The sequence below is a fragment of the Juglans microcarpa x Juglans regia genome, chromosome 8S (genome assembly GCF_004785595.1).
Source record: "Juglans microcarpa x Juglans regia isolate MS1-56 chromosome 8S, Jm3101_v1.0, whole genome shotgun sequence".
In the NCBI taxonomy this organism is placed as follows: Eukaryota; Viridiplantae; Streptophyta; class Magnoliopsida; order Fagales; family Juglandaceae; genus Juglans; species Juglans microcarpa x Juglans regia.
Window position 1 is genome coordinate 2,877,311 of NC_054609.1, and position 22,154 is coordinate 2,899,464.

General features: G+C 37.4%; 2 protein-coding genes across 4 annotated transcripts in view; both read right to left on the reverse strand.

Moving 5' to 3' along the window:
- The window catches only part of LOC121244488, a 39,537-nt gene extending 18,042 nt beyond the window's left edge, over nucleotides 1-21,495 (reverse strand). Inside the window, exons 1-2 of the mRNA XM_041142569.1 lie at nucleotides 20,976-21,495; nucleotides 20,454-20,603 (exon numbers count right to left, since the gene is read on the reverse strand). Of these exons, the coding sequence (XP_040998503.1) occupies nucleotides 20,454-20,603; nucleotides 20,976-21,471 (646 nt within the window). The 5' untranslated portion in view covers nucleotides 21,472-21,495. The remainder of the gene's footprint in view (nucleotides 1-20,453; nucleotides 20,604-20,975) is intronic.
- Nucleotides 2,890-18,794, reverse strand: LOC121244491 (ankyrin repeat-containing protein ITN1-like). 3 transcript variants are annotated; one of them, XM_041142573.1, is made up of 3 exons: nucleotides 18,361-18,794; nucleotides 18,015-18,234; nucleotides 2,890-3,384 (listed from the first exon to the last, which is right to left on the reverse strand). In XM_041142573.1, exons 1-3 carry the CDS (start codon nucleotides 18,766-18,768, stop codon nucleotides 2,978-2,980), a joined length of 1,035 nt encoding a protein of 344 aa, XP_040998507.1. In that variant the 5' UTR covers nucleotides 18,769-18,794; the 3' UTR covers nucleotides 2,890-2,977. The 3 variants fall into 3 exon arrangements, with proteins under 3 accessions (XP_040998507.1, XP_040998506.1, XP_040998508.1); XM_041142574.1 differs by lacking the exon at nucleotides 2,890-3,384 and adding an exon at nucleotides 17,484-17,634 and having other exon boundaries at nucleotides 17,980-18,234; XM_041142572.1 differs by lacking the exon at nucleotides 2,890-3,384 and having other exon boundaries at nucleotides 17,422-18,234.
- Nucleotides 21,496-22,154: the final 659 nt, after the last annotated feature.

The following is a 22,154-nucleotide window of genomic DNA, read 5'->3' on the forward strand; positions in this document are numbered from 1 at the left end:
GAAAAGGGGAGAAAGAAAAGAAAGGGAAAAGAAAAAGAGAAAAAGAAAAGTAAGAGGAAAGAAATGAGGTCCAATCCTCACATCTTGGGTCACAAAAATGATCCAATGAAAATAATTTCAAAACAATAAGTTAAATAAAATAATTTAAACGTAATGATAAAATGAAGATAAAATAATTAAATCTAATAATCAATTAATTTAAAATAAAGAACAATTTAAATGCATCACAATAATAAATATTAAGAAAATATTACAAATTAATTTTCACAATTTAAAGATCATAAAATAAACCATTTAAAAATATCCGATAATTTTAAAATAAGAGAATAAATTTTTGAATTAATAATAATAAATCATTCAATAAAAATATATTAAAATACGAGGTGTTACACAACCAAGTTCCTATTCTTATTACAAAACGAACCGTTTCATTAATGACCCTTAATTCCCACCAAAACGCACACTCCAAAACATAAACTCTTCCCCTTCTTATTTAAAAAATTCACCGTTTCGTTAACTCTCAATTCCTTTTTCCCTTTTCTTCATGACCGTTATTCTTGTTACTTCATTCCTTACACAACAAACCTTGCCCAGGCACTCGTGACGATATAGTTAATTTATATAAATTTAATGTGTTTTGTAATTCTCAAGTGCATCTTCTCTCGATCTGGTGAGAATCATATCAGCCATTTTAGAACCAATTACCTCATCTTTTACAGATAAAAGTAAAGCAAATACAGAAAATGGGAGTGGGGCGAAGGCTTTGAAGCTTAGGCTTGATATCCAATTAATGGGCAAAGAAAAGCCAGGAGAAGTTTCCTACTGCCGGCCGAAGCTACTTGTGTTTGATATCTGTTATTTATATCACTGTGTTTTAGGGTTAATTAATTAACAAGTAAGTATCTGAATTTTTATATTTTTATAATGGAAAATGATATATACTCCTACCAACAAAATGCGTGTACCGACAAAATTTATTTCTTAGTATTTTTATTAAAATACTAACAAAAATGATTTAAAAAGAATTTAACACTACTGGCACCGATTTCAGTATCTTTTATCGGTAGCTGTAGCTCCGTCCTTTTATAGTTTGGAACCTCAATTTTCAACTTAATTTCATAAATTTAATGTATGATTTTTCGTGTTTTTGCAATTCAAGACCGCGATCAATATCCTTTTACAAAAATTAAAAGAGGGTTGCATAGTATGTCAGTTTCAATTAGCTGACATGGATATTGATCCTACGTATTAGCTTATTTAACTCAATACTTAATTAAATAAATAGAATATTAATTTTATTTAAATTAATATTTAATGTTAATTCAATACTTAATATTCCATTAATATTTAATGTTAATTCAATACTTAATATTAATTCAATATTATTATTGAATATTAATATTCCATCAAGTGAATAAAAATATTTAATTCAATACTTAATATTCCATTAATAATTAATATTAATTCAATATTAACTCAATACTTCTTTAAATAAGATAAGAGTATACAGTCAAAATTGTAACTCAATATTTGTGCTCTAATAAACTCATCCCTTATTCTAAAAATTTGTATTAATGAAAAGAAATAGATTTAGTTATTTATATTATATTTATAAGAAGTATTAGAGGAGGTTAAAAAAGATGATTATTTTAATATTTAATTATCTTAAACCTATAATAAGTAATGACAAGTAGGACACCGATGTAATGTATAAATAAGCGGAATATGTGCAAACCAGTTCAGCTACATACAGGCACAAGTGCGGAGGCACTGTGCACGCCGCTGACGTGTTGTTTCACCTTGTCAACTCTTATATTATTTAAAAAAAAGAAGAAAGAAAGGTGAAAACAAATGGAGGAAAAACAAAAGTACATAACCTCACTCTTAGCTATCTTCCTCTCTCCTAGATTGAAATCTCTTCTTATCGTTCCTCTCTCTCCTATTTGGGATAATCTGGTGGTCTATTTGGGATTTTAAGGATGGCAGTTTTAGTGGGATGTATAAAGGTTCCTTTGTTTCCTTTTTTTGGTAAGGCTAACATGTTCCTCTTGGATTCTAGCTATGTTGTAGGCTGAGATAAGGTTGTGGGGTGAAACATTCTTACGGGTAGTCTAATTTCGTCTTTGAGGCCACTCAGAAAACAACTCAATTTGTATTAGTCCGATAATCCCCTAAGCTTGTTGGAGATATTTTGAAATTGAGTTTTATAATCCTCAACAGAACCGATCTGTTTGAGGCGTGTGAGGGCCTCTATGGGGTTGTCATAGCAGTTAGGCCTAAATCTAGTGAGTAGGGCCTTCACAAAACACTCCCAATCCACCAATCCCCCCCGATTCATCCAAGTCTTGAAACCATGTGAGGGTTTTGTTCTCCATATAGAAAGAAACCAGGCGTAACCTATGTTGAGGTAAAGTGTTGTGAAAGGTAAATAAGTATTTTACCTTGTATAACTACCCTTCAGGATCTTCTCCACTAAAAACTGGAAAGTCCAGCCTAATGGATTTGGTATGTACCTCTCCCATGTTTACCAGAGCTTGTTCTGAGTTTGGATTGAGATTACCTGATTATTCTCCTTGCTGATATTGATTCTTCTTTCACAGTTCAGACGTGAGCAAGGACATCTATTGAGCTACAGCTTCCACCTGGCGTTGCAGGGCAATGACCTCGGTTTCCACTATCCTGAATTGGGACTCTATTTTTATTTTAAGGGTGTTGTAATTCTCTTGTAATTGGTTTAGATGTGTGCCTTTAACCATGGTTGGTATGAAAGGAACGGTGGCTCTTATACCAGTTTGTAATACTAAGGATGAGAATTGAGAGATTTCTCACTTCTATAGTTTATAACACTCTGATACCAGTTTGGCTCTGATATAGTTTAGAACACATTCCTAGCTAATTAATGAAATTCAAACTGAAGCGTTGATCGTAATTTGGTGAAATTGCATGACTAGTTGTCATTTTTTCCCTAGCTAGCTAGCTAGCTAGCTTTCTTGAAAAGCCTATTCTGTGACCGGAAAAGGAACCTATTAGAACAGAATGCTGAGCGGAATATATCAAACCAAAGGCCATGATGTAGGATGAAAAACAAACCAAGTGGGATTGCGGGCGCTGCAGCAATTATACGGATTGGAACACTAGTTTTGCTTTTAAAGACCAAAAAACAGGCTGCAGTAAAGGCTATCAGCATGCCTACTATTGAGATTAAAAGCGTTGTGAGTCCCAACGCCAATCTACGAGGTAATGATTTGAGGAAATCTTTTTCCGTGTAGCGTGACGTGAGAATTGATAAGAAAACTAATATTGAAGACGAAGAGAATAACATTGCTACTGTATCCGATACGAAGAATACCGTAAACCAGTTGTTTTCCAGAAACATAGGAATGCCTGTTTCTTGATTGTTGCCACGTGGTACTGTGAAGGCAGCTGTAAAAACCACAGTGGCAATCAGTGCTGCCACAAGCATGCAAGAGTTTGCCCTGTTCCTCATCCACTTTTCACCATTCTTCTGTAGTTCTTCATGGGTTTTCACAAATTTATCCCTAGGCGTTTCTTCTTCTTGTCTCATCCGCTCGTTCACATATGACTTCGGCACGATCTTTTCTATCTCCTGAAATAACCAATTACTTGTAAATTAAAAAATATTGAAATGGTTTCCATAAAAAAAAATATATATATATTGAAAGGGGAGAGCATGCATGCAATACGTCATGTGCGACGAGAAGAAAAGAAGTTGACATGATATTAATTAAAACCGTACGTACTTGAAACCACAATAACTCTCGTTGCATTTGAAGGGCTGCTCCTGATACGATATTCAGTCGATCTGAAGAAGGCAATTCTGCAGCTAGGTACAACATGTTGTTTCCTTCTTTGGCATAGTAGCTCGCAAGGTTGCCCTTCAAAACACCTATCTCATATATTAAATTAAAAACACGCTCTTGTCGATATTTAATAGCAGCGTGAAATAAAGTTCCATATTTTTCGTCATCTATCCATATGAGATCGGGATAAGAGTGTATTAAGTATAATTAGAAATTCAATGTTCCCTACTTTTGCAGCTTCAACAAGAAGTTCCGTATAATTGTCGTCTCCAAGCTCTTTCCAAAGGCGGTAAACTAATTGATGGGCTGATGCTTGCATCACAGCTTTGTTGCAGAACCGACCTCCGAAGCCTAGTTATAAGGATTAACAGAAGATCATTAATTTGGTTAAAAGAAATATTTAATTATATATAGATTCCAAAAGAAGAGTTAATTCACACATTCTCATGAATTAATTGATGACTACCCTATTCTCAAATGAGTCAAATCGCACTGAAAAGAAGAGTTAATACTAAAAAGATTTAGTAAAGAATTAGTATAATGGCCTCCTATCATCAACAACAAAATATGAGATTATAACTTCCTAATGGCAGCATCAGTGTACCACGACGTAGAAGGCACATGATCTCTAGCTCTATGCATGATGAACAACAATATATGAGCGAGATGAAGCGTCTGTAGGAGAATTAGCACAAGCAATCGGCCTAGTACTAACCTCTTTGACCACCCTGACTTTCTTAGTTTTATGCGTTCCCCTTTATCCATGAAACTGGAAAAAAGTGATCAAGTGAAAGCTGGCTAGCTAGCTTCTATACAAGCAATATCTGTGTACAAAGGAAACAGTAAGTTTTATAATTGTTTAAGACATTTCAAATACAAAATTGCTAATTATCTAATCAGATATCATCTAAAGGATATTTAATAAGATGAAGTAGTAAGACCACTTTGTCATTCCAACGTGACTTGGTATAACTTTTCATCATATTGTTATTATACATGTAACACAACAATCTCACCACGTCTTTTGATAGCAACAAGAAGCAAGTGATGCTGAGGGGTATAACTCCTAAGAATTCTGAAATGGTAGAAGATGTGTACATTTGTCAGTTAACCACTGTGGAAAGGAAGGGATTACTTTTACAGCTTATGCCACAAGAATAGAACAAAGAAGTTATGAGGGCTGACCCTAGTATTGAGGATGTTTTAATCAAATATATGAGGGTGTTTGAAGAACTTAAGGGACTGGCTCCAAGAAGAAGGAAAGATCATCAGATCAATCTTAAGGAGGGTACAATGCCAATGGCTGTAAGAACTTACAGGTATCCCTTCTTTCAAAAAGCTGAAATTAAAAAAATAGTACAAGAATTATTAGAAGCTGGAGTAATTCGAAATAGTACAAGAATTAAGAGCCAGATTCTTATCCGGTCCACGCCGAGCGCCCTTGCCCTCGACGACGAAGAATCGGGTAGAGCACCGAGCTCTGACGACTCGGAAGCTGCGAATCGGCTGGTGAGTCGCCGCGATTGGCCAGTCTGGCAGTGAGCTTTGTCTTCTCCGAGTCGTTGTTGAGAATGGAGCTAGCCTAGCTGAGATGGCCAAGGTGAGTGAGGCATCGCGATTGGAATCGGAGAAGCGGCGGATTTGACTCACGACTCAACCAAGTAATGGCATATTTGACTCATTGAGTTTGTAAATTTTGTTAATCACACAGTAAAGGAGCATGGCATATTTGACTCATTGAGTTTGAAAATTTTGTTAATCACACAGTAAAGGAGCATGGGGAGGGATTTGAGCTCGAGACCCAGTTTCTAAAGTCATCCGAAAACCAAACACACACAAAAAGCAATAGAAAAAAAATAAAGAAGCACGTACCAGAGACAGAGGAATTTGAGCTTGAGACCCAGTTACTGAAAATGAAGAAAGAACACAAGCAGATGATGACAGAGAGAAATGGGAAAGGATGGCAGGTTGGCAGCTAGGGATTGAGATCCTAGTTGGTTTCAGCGGGTCGAACCCGCAAGTTGCTTCAACTTGCTTTTTCAGGTCAGGTCGGATCCCATGAACGGGCTGGGTCCTAGACTTTTCTGCACATGCCTAAGTCCTAACTACTCGATGAGTGGTTCGAAATCAGTTCGGTCAAACTTGAATTTAGTTCAATTCGTTTATAATTAAATGAACTATTCGGCAACACAAAATTCAAAATTATGATTGATGGAAAGTGTGAACTTGACTCATGTTCAAATAAAAATTAAATAAACAAAACTTGACCATTCACGACCGACGCGTTTGAACTCGACTAATTTATAACCCTATCTTCCATTCAAAATATATAATTGATAAAAAAAAAAAAAATTATAAAATAGGTAGTCTCTTTCAATACTCATCACAGAAACACCAAAACCTCATACCACAACCACTTATTTTGCCGACACTCTTGAAGATGTTAATCTTCAATAGTACTCTACTACAAATCCAAATTAATATAGAATATTCAGTCCAGATTCTACATTAATTGGGTTAACAGGGTAAATCTAAGCAAATCTAGAAATAAAATTAAGTTTAATATATTCCTTAGACTAGGACAATATCTGTTGTTTTTCTCTAAAATCATTGCTCAATTTTGCCTTGTTAATAAATATTTAATTTCAAGTTTTGAAAGTAATTTTGATTTATATTTTTGTGAAATGTTTTGCAAGATTCTTTTGCTTATTTATATATTTAATTTTCATCCAATAATTTAGATTCTTCTATTTAAAAAAAAATAATCGTAATTTCAAATTTTCAAACTATTTAATCCTGATTTGTGGACTTCGTAACATAATTTTGAATTTTACCATTAATAGATATTTATCAAAGTTTTCTATTTGTTTTGCATCTTTTCTAAATCTCAATCCTTACTTTCTATTGATTAATCAGCCTTCAAAATCACATTTATTCTGCCTAGCATCATACTCTTACACTAAATTGTAAGTCGCTAAAATTTCAAATTATGATCCATTATCAAGAGCTATGAGTGGTTTTCCTAAAAGATTTGTCATAAAGTGTCATGTGAACACAAAACACATAAGTGGTTTTCTTAACTCAGGATCATCTAAGTAGAATACTTGAGAGACTTGAGAAGCCAAAACAAAAAAATCATCATCATACATTTTTTGCGATATATGAATACTCAAGAAATTCTCATCATCTTGCACTCCCATTCGAGGACAAGATTGAGGTTGGCATGGATTGGGCACAGTTTATGATATGTGTCGCTTGTGGGGAGCCTATTGACCTAGTGAGTTATATCTTTGCTATGATTCGATTAGAGACCCATTATATTAAGATCGATATCTTGCCCTTCAGAGTCCTGTTCACATGATTTTTGTTAGTCACGGGGTCTAGGTAGACGTTGGTGAGTGTGTCCAGGAGTTGATTGGGCCAATCAACTCTTCTACATTGGCACACAGCAAGGGACACTCCAACAAGAGTCCTCGTGCTCCCATTACGGAGATGGTCGAGATTCAGGGAGATGCAAACCAGACAGGGCATGGGGTATTGGGTGAGGCCTCTACACATGGGCAACACACTACTATTCATGAGGAGATTACAGACATAGTGCATGTTGAGCTCTATGTACAGACATAGTAAGAGCACTGTACACACACAATTGAGGTTATGGATGCAGTGTGTACAGAGATCCGGAGTGTCAGAGATGACGTACGTACAAAGATCTTGAGTACAGGAGATGACATACACACTATATTTTTCGGTGTTTAGCAAAAAATGTCCCTACCAGTGAATAAGAGGAAATTATGTCGTTTTGGAGAGTCCAACACTATCAGAATTATGACAAGTATTTGGGACTTCCACTATGGTTGGAAAAGGGAAATGCAAAGCTTTTTATGATTTGAAGAACAAAGTGTGGAATAAACTCCAAGGGTGGAAGGATAAGCTTTTATATCAAGGGGTAAGGAAATTCTTATTAAGGCAGCAACAGTTTCTATCCCAACTTAAACTATGAGCTGCTTTAAACTTCCTGCTTCTTTATGTTCTAAATTGGGGAGTTTGATGGCTAAATTTTGGTAAGGTCAAAAGAAGGAAGAGAATAAGATAAGGTGGGTGAGTTGGAAGAACATGTGTGTTTCAAAGTCAAATAGAGGGATGGGCTTAAAAAAATTGCAAATTTTTAACTTGGCCCTCTTAGCTAAGCAAGGTTAGAGGATTATTAAAGATGGCACTACACTACTGCATAAAATCTTTAAGGCTAGATACTTTCCAAATTCTAGTTTTAGCGATTCTAAATTGGGTATAGCACCCTTTTATGTTTGGAGAGGCATTTGGGAGGCAAAGATTTATCTATTACAAAAGTGTCGATTGAGAGTTGGAGATGGGAAATTTATTAACATTTGGACTGATTTTTAGCTGCCTAACCACAGATTGATACCAATTCCAAATTTTGTCTCAACAACTCAAATGAATTCAAAAGTGGCTACTTTGATTGATAACAACACAAGATGGTGGGATGTTGAGAAAGTTAGGAGAATCTTACCACCTAGAGGGGCAACTGAGGTACCTAACATCATGCTTACTTCAGAGAGCAGGCCAGATTGCCTTGTTTGGGAGCATGAGAAGAATGGTGTTTTCAGTGTGAAGAGTGCATATCGTTTGTTTCTTTCCCTTCGACAAGTGAGGCAGTCTGGCGAGGCTTCAAATGTTGAGGAGCAGAGGATGATTTGGAAGAGCATATGGAAAATGAATGTACCAAATAGAGTGAAATTCTCTGCTTGGAGTGTGCAAAAATGGCCTCCCAATTCTTCAGAACTTAAAGATCATAAAGGTATTGGTGGATGCACAATGTATATGGTGTAATGAGGAAGAGGAAGATACCAACCATGCTCTAATTCACTACCCTTTTATCAAGGATTGTTGGTACAACTACTTCAGTTTCCTTAGTTAGATTGTATCAACTGTGCTGAATAGAGGAATCTCTAGTGAGATCGAGAATTTGTTTATGTTTGCTTGGGGTATGTGGTATAGGAGATATCAAAAGCTTTATGAAGATAAACTTCTATCACCAGAGCATGTTATGGATCATGCATTATCAGTATATTAGAAGCATCATTTTTTTGCAAATGAGCAGAGAAGAGGGATGAAGACTCGTTGATGTTGGCTACCACCACCTGTAGGGGTCGTCAAGTTAAACACAGATATGGTTATCTTCCATGATCAGTGCAAATCAGGTGTGGGAATGGTTTTAAGGGATAAAAAGGGGACGATCATTTTCTCTGCATGCAAACCAGAACATGAAGTGAAGAATCCTATGGAAATTGAATTTCTTGCTGTCCTGAGAGGCTTACAATTATGCATTCCTTTGGGTATCATTGATCTGCAAGTGGAGAATGACTCCCTTATTGTGGTGCAAGAATTGAATAGAGATGAATCTTCACTGTCCATATGGGGCAACCTGGCCTATGAGATATGCTGCAAAGGTTTCCGAAGTTCATTGTCCAACATAGAGGTCGTATGGCAAATGCAGTAGCCCATAATTTGGCAAGATATGCATGGAATCTTGAGGATCTGATCATTTGGTGGGATTCCCTCCCTGATTGTATTGACCAAGTTATTTGATCTGATTCTATGATGTAATTCCTTTATTGATGAATAAAACAATTTCTTTGTTATAAAAAAAAAATATATTGCATTTAACTGCACGCTGTCTTTTTCACAAAAGAATGATTTATAAGATTAACTCCACCTTCGAATCTTGAAACTTTAATTGTTGTTTAATTTATTTTGTCGTTGTATCATTTTTTGTCATTAGGTTGATTCTCATAATAAATGGTCATTTTTATTGCAAGTAACTGATCATTCGCGCTAATTTTTCTTGTAGCCTTTTGCGGGGAAACAATTTTAGTCACAATTAACAAATTATTCCGGCGAAAATTAACTTGCCGCTAGAGTTGCTGAGTGATATATGCCCACCGTATTATGAATAGTATTTAAATTAAATATAAATATTGACCACTTTTGTTTTAATTCTTACAAGGTAGATCTATTAGAAACCTGCTTGGTAATGCTGTTGTAATGGAGGATGATGAAGAAATGCAAGAAGATGGTTGCTGCAAGAAGAAGAATAGAGTGCACGGAAGGTGTTTGATAAAAAAGGCTAGCAGAATTTGTATTGTCATGGGAGTACTTCGAGGGCTCCCAAACCTCCTTACAGAAATTCTCTTACAATAATATTCTCCAAGATGCATTTTCTTTCACCTGTAACTAACTCTTACAAAATGATAAACTGACCATGACTGACTTTCCATTAAAATGACAGACTCAATATTTGAAATAACAAACTCTGTGCTGCGAACAGGTCTCAGCCCTAGTGATTTCCCCAACCACTTTAAACTCAAACAGTGCGTTTAATAACTATTAAACGCCAAAAAACATAATGTAAAATGCACGCACACTATGCCCCCATTAAAACGCATGCACACTGCCCATATCTCACACAAAATGCACGCACCCCGTCGAGACTCAACACCCAAAATGCACCGTTTAGCCTTCTTCCCTTACGTCTTCGTTCTGAGTTCCACTTAAACACTTACACTTCAAGCCACTTCACTTCCACTTCAAACTCGACACTCAGAATCTCACTTTCTCTTCTCTTCGTTTCACTGCTCTAGGGTTCATGCCCTTGTCCGAAATCCAGCCGCCAGGTCCCTGACAAACTCCCTCTCCCTCTCATCACAACACCTTGCCCACAAGGTGTGGGTAAAGGCCTTGTAGACGCCACAGTAACTCCCAAGTATGTTCTTCAGGAGGCAAACCCATCCACTTCACGAGGACCTCAGTAACTGCTCTTCCCCCTTATTTCTTCATATGTCTTGCAATGATTTTTTTTGGTTCTGGTCTTAATTCCCTGTGTGATCTATAGGTGGTAGTGATGGAAAAACTGGAACTTGGGACCCAATTTTCTTCTTCAAGCATGAGACATGGAATGTTGGGTGAACTTTGGAAGATTCTGGAAGCTTTAGTTTGTAAGCCACTACACCTATTTTAGCTTTAATTTGAAAAGGCCCATAAAATCTGGGAGCTAATTTCAGGTTGTGTCGAAAAGCTAGGGTTTTTTGTCTGTACGGTTGTAACTTCAAATAGACCCAGTCCCCTACATCAAACTGTCTCTCAGTCCTTTTTTTATCTGCAAAGTGCTTCATTCGATTATTGGCTTCACTCAAATTGTCCTTAAGTAACTGTATCACCTGATCCCTATCCCTTAAAACTTGGTCTGCTGTGCTATCAGTGCTTGTTCCCTGGACATAAGATAGCAAGGTAGGGGGAGGGTGCCCGTACACTGCTTCGAAAGGAGTCATTTTTGTTGATGTGTGATAAGTGGTGTTATACTACCACTCTGCCATAGGTAGCCAAACTGACCATGACTTGGGTTTTACCCTTGCATAACATCTTACGTAGCATTCCAAACCTTTGTTGAGCGCCTCGGTCTGGCCATCGGTTTGAGGATGGTAGGCCGAGCTGTAGTCAAGAGAGGAACCTTGGGAGTGAAATAAAGCTTGCCAAAAAGAACTCAAGAAAATAGGGTCCCTATCCGACACCACCGACCTAGGAAACCCATGCAGCTTAAAGATATGTTTCATAAACACATCCGCGACTACTTGAGCCGTGTAGGGATGGGACAAGGCTATAAAATGGCCATACTTCGAAAAACGGTCCACCACAACAAAACTAACGCTGAATTCTTTAGAATTAGGTAAACCATCAATAAAATCAAGGGATATGTCGGTCCAAGGTTGATTGGGTATGGGTAAGGGTTGCAACAACCCTGCTGGACAAGTTGTTTCATATTTAACAGCTTGACAAGTCTCACATTCTCTCACTAGCTGTTTGATGTCCCTCTTCATCCCCTTCCAATAAAAATCACGTTTGGCCCTGTGATATGTTTTTAAATACCTGGAGTGGCCTGCCTGGGGGTTGTTGTGAATGTACTGTAGAACTTTTAGCTTAAAACTTGAATCTGGGTTCAAAACCAGCCTTCCTTTCTTAACAATCAACCCTTGTTGTAAGGAAAACCCCTTAGGAATGTTCTGATTTTGGTGCAGGTTTTTAAGTAACTCGTCTAACTCCATAGAAGCTAGGTAGCTTTTCTTCAACTCCTCAATCCAAAGAGGTGTAGGAAATGAAATCATAGCTGAGCAAACAGCCTCTTGGTCCTCCCCCTCCCTTCTTGAAAGGGCATCTGCCACATTGTTTTCCTTACCTTTTTTGTATTCAATAGAAAAGTCATAACCCATTAGCTTTGTAATCCATTTCTGTCGCGTCTTGGTCCCCACACGTTGTTCTAGCAAGAACTTAAGGGCTTGCTGGTCAGTTTTTATGATAAAAGGCTGCCCAAAGAGGTAGGGCCTCCACTTTTGTACCGCTGTCACAAGAGCTAATAATTCCTTCTCGTACGTCGAAAGTAGCAAGGCCTTGCCCTTAAGGGCTTGACTCAGGAAATAAATGAGCTGCCCCAACTGCATTAACACTGTCCCTATTCCTTTTCCGCTTGCATCACACTTAATTACAAATGGCTTGCTAAAATCAGGAAGTTTAAGGACCAGTGGATGTGACATGGCCTGTTTTAAGAATGTAAAAGCCTTGCTGGCCTCCGGGTTCCAAGAAAAATTATTTTTCTTGAGTAATGAGGTAAGTGGAGCAGCGATGAGACCATAATTCCGGATAAATTTCCAGTAATATCCCGTGAGCCCTAGGAATCCTCGTAAGGCCTTCACATTCTTAGGGTCGGGCCACTCTACCATAGAAACAATTTTAGAAGGATCAACCATCACTCCTCTATCATTAATAATGTGGCCCAAATAGTCAACTTCATTAACCGCAAACCGACACTTAAGATTTTTTTTGCAAACAGGCAGTGCTGTTTCAGCGTGTTTAAAACCTCTCTTAGGTGACCCACATGCTCCCCCATTGACTTGCTATATACTAGAATTTCATCAAAGAATACAAGCACAAATTTCCTCAAAAAATGTTTAAAAACAACATTCATGAGCCCTTGGAATGTGGCGGGCGCGTTAGTAAGGCCAAACGGCATCACCAAAAGTTCGTAATGTCCCTCATGAGTACGGAATGTTGTTTTGGGAATTTCACTAGGCACTACTCTCACTTGATGATAGCCCGAACGTAAATCGAGTTTAGAAAAGATCACCGACCCAAAGAGCTCATCCAGCAGCTCATCTATAACTGGAATAGGAAACTTTGCCTTTACCGTTTCCTTATTGAGTGCCCTATAGTCCACGCAAAGCAGCCAACTACCATCAACCTTGCGAACCAGCAAAACAGGGGACGAAAATAGACTAGAACTAGGTCTAACCACCCCCGACATTAACAATTCAGTCACAATCTTCACAATCTCAGTTTTATGGTAATATGGGTATCGGTAAGGTCTATTAGAAATTGGTTGAGTGCCCTCCTTGAGGACTATATGATGGTCATGGGTACGACGTGGTGGCAATCCTTAGGGTTCACTGAATACCCCCTCAAACTCCTCTAACAAATCAGATATTTGCCCATCCACACTTCCACATTTCTCGTTTGTTACCTCCTCACACATGATCTACAGTAAAATGCCCTTCCTAGTAGTCATAGTTGCCTTAAGCAACTTATCACCGTCCTCTACTACCGATGAGTTTAACTTTAATCCCTTGAATTCTATAGGTTTGCCATCCAACACAAACTTCATAAGGGATTTCAAAAAATCCCAAGTAATAGGGCCCAATGTTTCCAACCATTGGATGCCCAGCACAATGTCACAACCAGCAAGGTTCAATAAATGAAGATGTGGGTTTAGCAAGTTACCTTGGACCTTTAAAGGGGCTGTTTTGCAGATTCCTCCACTACTCAAACCTTGCCCATTGGCTACACGCACCCTTAAATTAACTGAGTAATCCACTGGCAGCTTTAATCTTGAGACCACAGCCATGTCGATAAAATTGTGTGAACTGCCCGAGTCCAACAATATAACCACTTGTTCACCAAAAATACTTCCAACTACACGCATCGTTTTTTATGTGGGGGTTCCAGCAATAGCAGCCAAGGATATTTCAGGTTGTTCCTTGCTGCTGGACAGTGTTTCGAGCTGGGTTTTTTCACCATTCTCATCACTAGGCAGCTCCTTCTCCTCTTCACTCTTATCCTCACTTCCTTGTAACAAATAGATTTTTGGACTTTACATTTATGCAAAGGGCTCCACTTCTCATCGCAATGGTAGCATAAGCCATTGCGACGTTTTTCATCCATTTGTGTTGAATAAACAGGTTTAGTACCCCTCGTTGGATTTTTCCATTTGTGATAAGTCTCACCCGAGTAAGAGCTTTGAAAGGAATTACCCCCTCCCATGGCATTTGATTTTTCTCCCGTAGACTTAGTGAATTTTTTTGTACAGCAATGATACTCCTCTTGCATTTTTGCTAACCCATATGCTGCATTTAAATGTACAGGGTTTAAAATACGGGTTGGGATGCAAACCTCATCTTTCAAGCTGCTGAGAAAGCAACTCAGCTTGTGAGAGTCGGAGAGACCTCTCACGCGATTGGCCAATGCCTCAAACTGGTTCATGTAAGCAGCCACAGTACCAGACTATTTCAACCTCGTCAATGCCTCCATTGGATCGTCATACGCCGTGGGACCAAAGCGAAGGAGTAACGCCTTGGAAAACATCTCCCAATCCTGGAATAATCCACCATTTTTAGCTTCTTGGAACCATACAAGGGCCTCACCTTCCATGTGGTAAGAAGCCATCAACAACCAGTGAGGTAGTGGGGTTTGGTGGAAATCAAAGTAATGGTTGGCTTTAAAAAGCCAAGCAGCTGGGTTAGATCCTTGAAAATGACGAAATTCCAGCTTGACACCCCTGGGGTTGAACATTCTTGGGTCTTGGTTGTCAAATTCCAGTTGGAATGGGTTGTGTGGGGGTGGAGGTGGGGGAGGTGGATGATTGTTTTGTTGGGCGAAATGGGCTCGTAGCATGTCCTTAATCTCTTGAACATCTGTCTTAACCTCATTGAGCTCCTGTTTAGTTTGGTCCATCTGAACTTGTAGGGCATCAACTTGTTGCTGTTGTTGGTTTTTTGATCGAGTGTTTTCAGCCATGGCAATCTATGGTATGGTAGGGTTAATGCTCTGGTAGAAGGCGTCGATTTTGTGGCTGTTTGGGTGAATTTTTGTGGGTGTTTGGGTATTATTTTGATGGCTGTTTGGATGGGGTTTTTGTGATTGTTTGGGTTTGATTTGGTGGCTGTTTGTATGAATTTTGTAGGTGTTTGGTTCTTATTTTGGTGGCTGCTTGGATGAGATGTTGTGGTTGTTTGGGTCTGATTTTTGGTGGCTGTTTGTAAGAATTTTGTGGGTGTTTGGGTCTGATTTTGGTGGCTGTTTGGGTTTATTTTTTTGGTAGGATCGGTTGGCTGCTGGTACCACTTGTTAGAAACCTGCTTGGTAATGCTGTTGTGATGGAAGATGATGAAGAAATGTAAGAAGATCGTTGCTGCAAGAAGAAAAACAGAGTGCACGGAAGGTGTTTGATAAAAAAGGCTAGCAGAATTTGTATTGTCACGTGATTATTTCGAGGGCTCCTAAACCTCCTTACAGAAATTCTCTTACAATAATATTCTCCAATATGCCTTTCCTTTCCTCTGACTTCCTCTCTTATTCTTACATTTCTTTCACCTGTAACTAACTCTTACAAAATGATAAACTGACCATGAATGACTTTCCATTAAAATGACAAACTCAATATTTGAAATAACAAACTCTGTGCTGCAAACAGATCTCAGCCCCAATGATTTTCCCAACGAACCGCTTGAAGTCTTTAAACTCAAACAGTACGTTTAATAACTATTAAGCGCCTAAAAACATAATGTAAAACGCACGCACACTATGCCCCCATTAAAACGCACGCACACTGACTCTGGCTTCAAGACCCGCAACGCACCGTTTAGCCTTCTTCCCTTACGTCGTCGTTCTGAGTTCCACTTAAACACTTACACTTCAAGCCACACTTCACTTCCACTTCAAACTCGACACTCAAAATCTCACTTTCTCTTCTCTTCGTTTCACTGCTCTAGAGTTCATGCCCTTGTCCGAAATCCAGCCGCCGGGTCCTTGACAAGATTGCCCTAAATATTTTTACGATGTCTTTTGACAAATCATTACCCTTGTAAATATTTAAGTTGGCGGTCTTGGAGAGTGAAGATTAATTGTGACCATTAACCAACACCGATGTTAAGAATTTTTTTTTTTTTTTTTTTTTTTTTTTTTTTTTTTTTTTTTTTTTTTTTATGGACTGATATTCTCTTAAGTTCAGTCCCGATTAAATTGTCTCCCCCTACTTAGAATTTTAGTGTCCATCGTCTACCTCTGAAATGTGAAATCGAAGCTTATTAACCTTGAAATCCTGCAAAAATCTTGAGCTAAAGCTAGTAATACAATCACATCGAACCATTCCTTTGAAATACTCAATTCCTTGTCGTATTTGAAACCCTCTTTCAAAATCCCCAAATTCACGTCTAAACCAAGAATTTAGAGTCAAGCTTTTAAATCAAGAAGGAGAGGCTTTCAAATCAAGGTTGATAACACAAAATGACCCTTTGAACATGAGTTTCATTAATTTCTTTCTTGTTCTCCCGAGGTTGTCGGCATCAATCCGATGGAGACCCCATGTAGGTATAACCCAAGCTGATCGTTGAACTTACCCTGTTCTGAGGGTTCTTGTTGCCTTCCTCTAGGTTTGTCTCATGGGTCGTTTTTCTTTTTCTTTGAATGTTTTCTCTCTTTTCGTTTACATATGTTTTATATGACTTGAGAGCTGACAATCAAAGGATCCATGATTTAACCATTCTACCCATTATTGCACTTGCTTCATCAATGTTGGAGTCTGAGCTATCTTTCATTTTGTCAGAAAGTTAACTTATAATGATGATGTTTCAAGCCCTTATGTCTTGGGTAGCTTAGTATCTGAAGGCTAATTTTTTTGGCTTTACACCTGGTGTAATCGATGGACATATTTGGCTTGATATATATGGGGACAACTAGCTAGCTTCTAATCTCACTTTACACATACGGGAATACTTGTGAGTTGGGGTCTTTTATATATTTCTTTGTTCATTTGCAACTCTATGCAAGTTGTTCTTCTTCTTCTTCTTCTTTTTTCTCTTTTGTGTTGCCTACTATTTTTAATTGTTTATTCCACATAATGTTCCTATTTTATATCGACTGCTATGATGCAATAGAAGGTTCTATTTTGCAGAGAAAGGTCCGTGGACATTGTCCCGTCTATAGTACACGTGAAATTTTCTTAGGTAGGAATCAGTAAAGCGCAGGGTTCGATTAATGGTCCCGCTAGTAATATAGACGGGTCTCTTATGTGATTGTGACGGATTATGATTATGAAATATGGTGTGTGTGTGTGTGTGTGTGTGTGTATGTAATGACAAACATCATAGAATTATCTTACAATAAGAAAGTTCGAGAGTCCTAATTATTTAAAAGGTACAGCTTTCATATAATAATTAGCAGCAGCTAGCACCCCAACAACCGTGGGTTTTACAAATTAAGGAAATTAATTAAGCATAATGAGAAAAACACACAGAGAGTATACACAAACACACACACACACACACACACACAAACCAACAATATTCCTGGCTAATTAATGAAGATCAAACTGAAGCCTTGATCGTAATTTGGTCAAATTGCATGACTGGTTGTTATTCTTTCCTTAGCTAGACATAGTAGCCAGCCAGCTTGCTTGCTTGAAAAGCCTATTATGTGACCAGAAGAGGAATCTGTTAGAACAGAATGCTGAGCGGAATATATCAAACCAAAGGCCATGATGTAGGATAACAAACAAACTAATTGGGATAGCGGGTGCCGCAACAATTATACGGATCGGAAAACTTGTTTTGGGTTTAAATACCAGAAAACAGGCTGCAGTGAAGGCTATCAGCATGCCTACGATTGAGATTAGAAGCGTAGCGAGTCCCAACGCCAGCCTACGAGGTACTGATACGAGGAAATCTTTTTCCGTGTAGCGTGACGTGAGAATTGACAAGAAAACTAATATTGAAGACGAAGAGAATAACATTGCAACTGCATCTGATACGAAAAATATCGTAAACCAGTTGCTTTCCAGAAACATAGGAATGCCTGTTTCTTGATTGTTGCCACCCGGTACTGTGAAGGCAGCTGGAAAAACCACAGTGGCAATAAGTGCTGACACGAGCATGCAAGAGTTTGCCGTGTCCTTCATCCACTTTTCACCATTCTTTTGCAATTCTTCATGGGTCTTCACAAATATATCCCTAGATGTTTTTCCTCTTTCATTTGTCTCGTTCACATATGACTTCGGCACGATCTTTTCTATCTCCTACAATAACGAAATATTACTTGTGAATTTAAAATATTGGAAGGGGAGACCATGCAATATTAGTACGTGTACATGCAACGAGAAGAAAATTAAGAAGTTGACATGATATTTAACTCTCTTACGTACTTGAAACCACAATAACTCTCGTTGCATTTGAAGGGCTGCTCCTGATACGATATTCAGTCGATCTGAAGAAGGCAACTCTCCAGCTAAGTGGAGCATGTTGTTTCCCTCTTTGGAATAGTAACTCGCAATGTTGCCCTTCAAAACACCTATCTCATATATTAAATTAAATACACGCTCTTGTCGATATTTAAGAGCAACATGAAATAATGTTCCATGTTCTTCGTCAACTAGCCATATGAGATCGGGGTAAGAGCGTATAAGTATAATTAGAAATTCAACGTTCCCTACTTTGGCAGCTTCAACAAGTAGTTGCTTATGATGTCGAAGCATATGAGTTGACGAGAAATTGTCATCTCCAATTAGCTCTTTCCAAAGGCGGTCAACTAATTGATGGGCAGATGCTTGCATCAAAGCTTTGTAGCATAACCGACCTCCAAAGCCTAGTTAGGATTAAGATCGAAGATCGTTAATTTGGTTAAAAAGAAATATTAATTATATATATATGACAAAAGAATATCATGAATTAAATGATTAAATTCACATTCTCATGAGTTAATTATATATGCTCGATTAATTAGCATTCTGTGTCAAATTTTGCATGAGTATAGATAGTATCTAGTATATATTTGAAAACCTAGCGATTAACAATTTATTTTAAGAATCTCAGAGATTAATATAACAGAGAAATGGTATTTATATTAATTGTAGTTTTAGGGTATGCAAGCCTGAAACTATAATATAATAGATAAATATAATATTCACATGATAAAATTATTTCTTTTAATGGAGGACCCTATATTTTTTCAAAATCAACGCGCAAACTATCATATTGTAGGACTCTATTTAACAATATTACTCAATATAATATGTCTCCCAAACTACTTCTAAAATGCCACGTGGGGTATATAACTGTGCATCATGAACAACAAAATATGAGATAACTTCCTAATGGCAGCAGCAGTTTACCACATTAACGAAGAAGGTACACCTGATCTCTATGCATGATGAACAATAAAATATCATCGAGGGAATGGAAAACACATGATTCTAGAAGGCGACTTGCTTGACGTTATCACTGAATGTTGATCTCAACTCATCTCAGTTAGATTCTGTTAAATACAAAACTCTAAGCTCATATTAACATCCAAACACAGTTCTTTAAAACTTCTTTACATTTGGAATCTATCCCAACATCTAATCTACAAAATTCTCAAATCACTAAACATCACTCAACTTAAAACCTCTTTACATTTGGAATCTATAATTTTTTTTAACTCAACACTTCTTTATATAAGAGACCCACAACTTTTTTTAATTTTCCATAAATACATCTAAACTCATATTAACATTCAAACACAATTAAACTGAAATTAGGTGGGCTCCACAAAGTTCACTCCATCATCACAACTTATTACTGTTTATAAAAACTGAACTCATCTTAACTCAGCTCAATATCTAAATACAGCAGCTCAAAAAGTTCACCAAGTGCCAACTTCACTCCCCACAGGCCACAACCTCGATCGCCATGCAGTTGGGCTGCTTCCTTGGACATCGTAAGGATCTTTCCCATGACTAGACTCCCCGTCACAACTACATCCCTCCTGACTTTCTTAGTTTTATGTGTTCCCCTTTATCCATAAAAAAGAAAAAAAAAAAAAAAAGTAAAGACAAAGGCTAGCTTCTACCCAAAATTCTGATATGCTCTCGCATCTATGTGTACAAAGGAAACAGTAAGTATTAGAATCGTTCAAGACATTTCAAATACAAAATAGCTTATCTAATCAGATGTCATCTAAAGATTTATCAATATTCCTAGGTGACTTGGTATAATTACTCTTCATCAAATTGTTATTATTGTAATAAAACATGAACTGACCTGACACTTGGGACGAAGTGTCAAATATTTAATAAGCTGAAAACGTGCTTCTTCACGCGTTTAAAGCCGGACATGACTTCGTAAATTTATATACTTGATTGAAAAACTTCCTCCAGTTTTGTTATAAATATACACATGCATGCATATATATATATATATATTATAAATAGATACACACATGCAAGTAATTATTAGTTTGAGTTGGAAATAAACTAACAGGAGTTTAAGCATCTTTCCCATACCGATGGCTGACTTTTGCTGCCAATTTCCGAAGGTTTTCTGGCCAACATTTTCAATGGAGACCAAAGATGTAGTTCCTTCTCTTCAGTTGTTAACTCCAGAGTATCCAAAATTTTGAGTGTTGTATCTGTTCATAAAAACCAAATTAATAGTATGATCATTTTCTTCTATATATATATGTGTATATATATATATATATACACACACACACACACAAAACACGCGCGCGCGCGTGTGTATTTGGTAAGTCTTCATGTGAAATCTCTATGATATACTTGCTAAGAATTAAAAGTTCATGATCAGGTCAAACAAAAGAAAATCGGTAATATTGTAAATAATTTTGTCCACGTCATTTAGCCTATTTTAAGTAACTACCATTTAATTGGTTGATACATGAAGTTATTTAAAATATGTCATATTACAAGATTAATAGCATTAATGTTCATTATTAAAATTCTCAAACTGATGATTCCAAATATTGATGCGTAGGACGACATACCATACAAATCAGAGGAAATAGTAGCCTTAAGGAGCTCAATGCGATCTGCAGAAGCCAAGTCTTCAATAGGAGTCACAGAGTATAAATACGACACTATGTCTCTATTTCCAGTCTGTATTGCCGCGTAAAGTGGTAAACAATCGATGTTGTCCTTGGGGATCGAGGGTAGATTTTTGTTCTTTTTCACCATCTCATCTGCAATTGTTACGATTTCAGTTTGAGCAGCAAAATAAAGAGCCGTGCAGTCGTTGGAAGCTTTCAATTCTAGTTCTTCCGGCTTCATCAATCTCACGAGTTTTTTTACAAAACGGGTGCGTTTTGCAGCTGCAGCAAAGTGAAGAGCTGTATCTTGGTCTTTTGTTATGGCGGCTCCAAGACAGTTTGGATGGTTCTGAATAAAAGCTTCAGCAGCTTTCCAGTCATCTTCTAGGATAGCTCGATACAGAGTAGCATAAAAGGTAGGAGATTGATATAATGAGATATCACCCTCCTCCATTTTTCTCCTTGATCTTTTCTATGAATATTGAAAATTAGCAGAATTAAAACGATATTACGTATGTATGCATGAGATCATGCGCTTAATAAATAGGTGAATGGATATATATATATATATATATATATATGTATATATACACACACATATATATACATATACATACATACATACATACATACATATATATATATATGTATGTATGTATGCATGGGTGAGGGTCGAAATATATTCACGCGTCAATGCGTGCATGCGATATTATTAATGGTCATGATTTTTGAGCCAATATAATTAGCAGGACAATCGAGACTGCTAAACCTTGGCTCTAAAGAATTTTTGAAGCAGATCAATATATATATATATACTTAAATATATATGGATTGCAGAAAGTTAAAGAAAAGAAATCGGCCGTGGAGGCATCATGATCATGCATGAGATCTGGAAGAGCTAGCTATTCATGTGCTGAAGATTAAATATTCGAGGTGGTGAATATTAACACTTACAGCTTCTATTCTAGGCGCAGTTAGAAATTGATCAGCTGAGTCCTTCAGAGAGACTTCGTGTAGTGCGTCCACCATCACGTTTTTGATACCCTCAACCTTGGACAAGAGTTTTTGCTACAAAGAGGATTAGATTTATAGATCCACGTTCAGCATCATCTAGATCTAGTCATGATCATCATGATA